The following is a 6,000-nucleotide window of genomic DNA, read 5'->3' on the forward strand; positions in this document are numbered from 1 at the left end:
GCCATTGCTCGTTACAGAGCAGGGAGCTGTGTGTGTAAACACACATCTCCCGGTCCTGTCAGGGAGAGAAATGCTGATCTTCTGTTCATACAATGTATGAACAGAGGATCAGTGTTTCCCCTAGTGAGGCCACCCCCCCCCCCCCACAGTAAGAACACACCCAGGGACATACTTAACCCCTTCACTGCCAGTGGCATTTTTATAGTAATCCAATGCATTTTTATAGCACTGATCGCTATAAAAATGCCAATGGTCCCAAAAATGTGTCAAAAGTGTCCGCCATAATGTCGCAGTACCGAAAAAAAAAATATCGCTGATCGCCGCCATTACTAGTAAAAAAAATATATTAATAAAAATGCCATAAAAATACCCCCCATTTTGTAAACGCTATAACTTTTGCGCAAACCAATCAATAAACGCTTATTGCGATTTTTTTTTGCGAAAATATGTAGAAGAATACGTAACGGCTAAACTGATGAAAAAAAATGTTTTTTATATATTTTTTGGGGATATTTATTACAGCAAAAAGTAAAAAATATTCATTTTTTTCAAAATTGTCTCTATTTTGTTTATAGCGCAAAAAATAAAAACCGCAGAGGTGATCAAAATACCACCAAAAGAAAGCTCTATTTGTGGGAAAAAAAGACGCCATTTGTTTGGGAGCCACGTCGCACGACCGCGCAATTGTCAGTTAAAGCGGCGCAGTGCTGAATCGCAAAAAGTGCTCTGGTCTTTGGGCAGCAATAAGGTCCGGGGGGTTAAGTGGTTAAAAAAAAAACAGCTGATCACCCAATACTCATCCATCTGACCAATAAGCCATGCTCTAAGAAAGATTTGAGGTTTGGAAGAGTCAGACGCAGTCCGGGGTCCAAGTGAATGCTGATATCTTAACACTGCAAAAAAGAGAATTATATAAATATAAAAAACATACATCTAGGCCCATGAAATCTTTGCTTCTTATAAATGTTGAGGAGGTAGAACATAATCTCGATCTTTATCAAACAGAAAATCCCAGTTCACAACTAGAGCAACTTCAAAAAGTTGCACGATTTCAAGTGCGACTTTACACTCTCTGGCACTTAAATCAAATAGGGCAGGAACCTTTTTAAAGCCAGCTGCAAATTTAAGTCGCATAGACTTGAATGGGTGTCATTGAAATAAACTGGTTGTGACTGTGTCAAAGTCACAATGAGGAGTCACACTAGTGTGAACAGATACTTAAGACCCCTTTACACTGGGGCAGGGGGGGGGGAATGTTAGCGGTAAAGGGGGTGACTAGTTTCAGCAGTGCAATTTGGCCGTTAGCGAGGCGCTTTTAAATCCCCCGGACATGAGCCAATGTTCTTTGAACCAGCAACTATCAAGTTTGCACTTCACAGTATTTGTAGCCGAACTTAATTTGTTGGGGGGAGCCTGAACTTTTGTTTAACCAGGTAATATCCGGCCTATTGTCAAATGACGGCCGGGTGGAACCTTTGTCATTCCAATTGACGTCATATGACGTCTCTAGGAACAAACTGCGCTGTCGCACGATCTAGCACCGGCTGTGTGGACCAAACACAGACAATGGCAGATCATTGTACTAAGCTGTAGCCAATACCATGTTATCGCTGGGACCTAATCACAGCAGATCATATGATAATTGTAAACAATGGATGGCTTCCTTTCAATGCCATTCATTGTGTTGATGTCGGATTAGCCACAGATCACATGGTACAGACAGGGCCAATCAAAGCCCATCTGTAAAATTTCATTAGCTGTAGCCAATCACAGCTAATCACATCCATACACACTTTATGTTTACTGAATGAAACTGACTCATTGTTGCTCTTAACAGTGAAATCCACTGTTCTCGGAACTTCTATTGTATTCCTGACATTAGATTTGACGCCAGGAGTTTGCTGTTCTAAATGCCAACATGTCAACTGCAGACATTTAAAAAAATCGTTTAAACCGTCAGATTAGACCTATAAGCCCCGATATCCTATAGCCATTACACGACTTGGCTCAGCCTCCAAATTGCTTGCCTTAAACCGTGTATGAGAGAACAGGTACACTTTAATACAAAACAGTTATAGCCACAATTGAGTTATTCCCTCCAGTTTAGGACTACAATCTTACCAAGGCATTTCCAGGCTGATGGCATTCATATGGAACTGATAAAATGTTCCGAAGCATTTATTAGGAGTGTTAGAAAGACAGATTAAGAAGTTATACATAAGACATTCATGAACGCCCTGTGCTATGAGTCAGCGACCAATGAAAGATATATGAAAGTCTGCAATGTTAACTCCAAAAACAGCAATTAAGAGAGACCTGAAACCAATTACTCTGCAAGAATAATCACCAAGAATTTTAAATAAATGCATATTCCATACAGCTTTACATAAATAAAAGTGCCAAAGTATTTTATTTGAAGGCATTCCTTTAAGTATTAGTAAGAATGCATGGTACTTCTGTCTAATACCATGTGTGTATCTGTACGTTTTAGGAGTAGTGTGTTGAAAAAAAGATAAAAAAGGAAGATGATCTACGTGCTGTATCGTTGATACCAGTATCTTTGGTTTATGGCAAAACAAAACTCAATTGGTAACACATATAAATTTAACTAAAACGAATAAAGGGGGACTTTAGATAAGGCATATGATAGAACTACCACAGGCCTCCATCCCTGTAAATGGATAGAAGGGGGGGGGGGGGTTGGGACTTAAATGAGATGCGTTTTTAGCAGTATGCGATTAAATATAATATGGAATATAAAAAAAATTTCCATAATGGCCAGGCTCAAAAGTTACCAACCAAAAAAAGCACTAAACCAAATTAATCTGTCTAGCTGTATACATTAAAAACAGAGTTTAGTTGCATGTATTTGCAAATACCTGTGTGAGCTGCAGGCCCCGTCAAGGCACTCCGTGTACTGCATTCCTAACTATGAATTTTAAAGTCTCCTAAATAGGAGCCCAGGAGTGCTAATCAATAGATAGGGGGCAGGTGATCACCTAACCATGCCCCTACCTATAGTTGGTCTCGCAAAAGAGAGCACTGGAAAAACAAAAGAAATGCAAGAGTGGAACCAACATGCCTACCAAACCAAAATACCACCAACTAAAGGCGAACCACATCAACCCGGGTCAGTTAGTCAAAAAATGACAATGCAAAATTAACTGTCGGTGGTAGATCTGTGGAGGCACTTTATTCCACTCCTGAAACGCATCTCCATCCCTGGATAGTGTTAAAAAAAAGGGGGGATAGGGTTTTTCCAGTGCTCTTTTGCTAGACCAACTATAGGTAGGGGCATGGTTAGTTGATCACCTGCCCCCTATCCATTGATTAGCACTCCTGTGCTCCTATTTAGGAGACTTTAAAGTTCATAGTTCGGACTGCAGTACACCGGAGTGCCTTGACGGGGCCCTGCAGCTCACACAGGTACAAAACACAACAATGTTATAGGCGTGAATGATCTACAACTCAATGTAGAAATTGACTTAAATAATGGCGGGATATAGATGGCACCTTACTTTTGGAAGAGCAGACGAAAGTTGTCAAGGTAAGCTGCAGAGACCATGACAACATCTCTTTAAATCGGAGCGCCCCCTTACTAGAGATGCCGGAGTCTGCACCTGACGTCAACTGAAAAATAGGTTTTGGCGAGGACATTGCTGGATCCCTGGGCAGGGCCAGTGTCCTTATATTAAAAGCCAGCAGCTACAATATTTTTTTTTTTGGGACAGCCTGGAACTCCTCTTTAACCAGTTCCTACCCAGCCTATTGTCAAATGACATCCGTGTGGAACCTTCGTCATTCCAGTAGACGCCATATGACATCCTTCAGGAACTGCAGCACTGTGGCACGATCAGTCATCGGCTGTGTAAACAAAACACAGCCAATGTCGGATCATTGTACCAGGCTGCTGCCTGTACCATGTGATCACTGTGACCAATCACAGCAGATCACATGACAATTATAAACAACGGATTACTTCCTTTCATGCCATTCATTGTGTACCATTGTGTGATCTGTGATTGGCCAGTGATCACATGGTACAGACAGGGCCAATAACAGCTCATTTATAACATGTGATTAGCTGTGGCCAATCACAGCTAATCACAAATACACACTGAATAAATCAGTTTCATTCAATAAAAATGGTTACTTATACAGTGAAAATCGCCTGTATTAAACATGCATAAAATGTAAAAAATAAATAAAAACCTACTCAGTAGTACAATGTTTCTATGTTAACACTGTATTGCTCTGGTCGCAGTGTGTTAAAAAAAATGTATTAAAAAAAAGAGAATAAAAGAATACATATTTTTTTTTTACATACTGTCACCAGTGTTGACAACTACCGCCACACCAGTTATACGACGACGATGTACTGCACTGGTAACACTATGTATTTTTTTTTTTTATCTAGATTTCCCAAAATAGTGGCAAAAAAAAGGTACAAACTTAAAAACCTTGCCATGCCTCATACTAAATACCTTGGACTGTCTACATTCCGAAAAATGGGTCATTTGGGGGGGGGGGGGGGGGGCATTTGTACTGTCCTGACATTTTTGGGCCTCAAGAAAATGATAGGCCATCAGTACATCGGGATTGATACATTTTCAGATATATAGAATAGTTTCATACAGACTATATAATGTACACAGATTTGGGTTCTTTCCACCAAATGTAGCAGAATAGAGTTTGGCCTCAATTTATAAAGAAGGATTATTTAGTTGCATAACTTAATAACAGAAATAAAGATAAACTTGCTTTAAAAAAAAAAAAAAAGGCCTTTAATTTATTTGGCAAAAAAAAAAACCCAGAGGCAATTAAATACCACCAAAAAAAAAAGTACAGTGTTGTATAACCGTGCAATAGCGCTGAAAGCTGCAATTTGACCTGGGCAGCAAGGGGGTGCCCGATATTGAAGTTGTTAAAAAGACCCCGTCACCCAATTTTTTTTAACAATCTCCCCATAAGATCATATATGCAGTTAAAAGCAAAATAATTTTTTTTGTATTATTTTTCTAAACTCCAGCTATGTACTATGTATGTAATGGAAAAGAGTACTGCTCCAAGCTATGACTAAGCATCTATCCATAATGTGAAACATGTTAGCTTTTTTGTCCCCTATGTCCACTTTCTACCATTGATTGCAGTGTTGCATGAATTTTTGGATTTTATACAGCTTTGAATTTTATCCTTTGTTCATTTTGTTTCAATAATTTGCCTATCGGAGTACGGGAGTCTAGGAACATTTCTTTTTTCTACTATGTATGTACCCGTGTTGCAGAAAAACAAAAGCGGTTGCACTTCTCAGATTTATAAACTTGCTTTCAATTGTATATTTAACGGACCAAAAGAAAGCAAATAAGAGGTGGTCATTGTTAGGATTTATATACACCTTAACCCTGTGGCAAATCTGGAAAATAGCTACTGCAAAAAAAAAAAAAAGCAAAAATAAGGAAATGAGCATGGCAAGAGCTAAATTCAACAAGACAGCTTAATGAGCGCCCTTTTTAGGTCATGAAAAGTATTCTTCACAAAGTGTGCAGCAGACGAAAATGACATGATTAAGCGATGCCTTGACCCATGTCATGAAGTCTCAGCCAAAGAATTCGCATTGCTGTGTAATAATCTAATATGTCGGGAATCACTTTTCTCCCGCGAAGATAAATGGTTCCATGCTGGACATCAAGAGCAGAAAAGAGAAAGACTTGGCAAAAATACATATAGAGTTTTCGTACACAACAAATCTGTGAAAAGGCTGGATATTGTTTGAAGCATTCATTGAAAAACGGTTCCCAGAGACACTCCAGAGAACAGAAAATATCTGCAAACCAGAAGGAACAGACATATATTTTCCTTGGCAGAGGAGAAGTCAAGCGAAAGGGAAGATATCAAAAACGGGCCGAGATAAAGAGATCCTGCACAACCTCTCAATCTGTACGGGACTGATGAAGCCAGAAATAGTTTTTGACGCTGGATTTTTTTTATGAAGTTTGAGAA

General features: G+C 39.2%; 1 protein-coding gene across 2 annotated transcripts in view; it reads right to left on the reverse strand.

The window, feature by feature from the left end:
* Positions 1 to 6,000, reverse strand: part of UVRAG (UV radiation resistance associated) — a 162,029-nt gene that overhangs the window by 5,153 nt on the left and 150,876 nt on the right. The window contains exon 15 of one of the 2 annotated variants that reach the window (XM_040340027.1): positions 803 to 879. In XM_040340027.1, the coding sequence (XP_040195961.1) occupies positions 803 to 879 (77 nt within the window). Of the gene's footprint in view, positions 1 to 801; positions 892 to 6,000 lie in introns of both variants that reach the window. The other variant, XM_040340026.1, reaches the window with a different exon arrangement.

The sequence above is a fragment of the Rana temporaria genome, chromosome 2 (genome assembly GCF_905171775.1).
Source record: "Rana temporaria chromosome 2, aRanTem1.1, whole genome shotgun sequence".
NCBI classification, from domain to species: domain Eukaryota; kingdom Metazoa; phylum Chordata; class Amphibia; order Anura; family Ranidae; genus Rana; species Rana temporaria.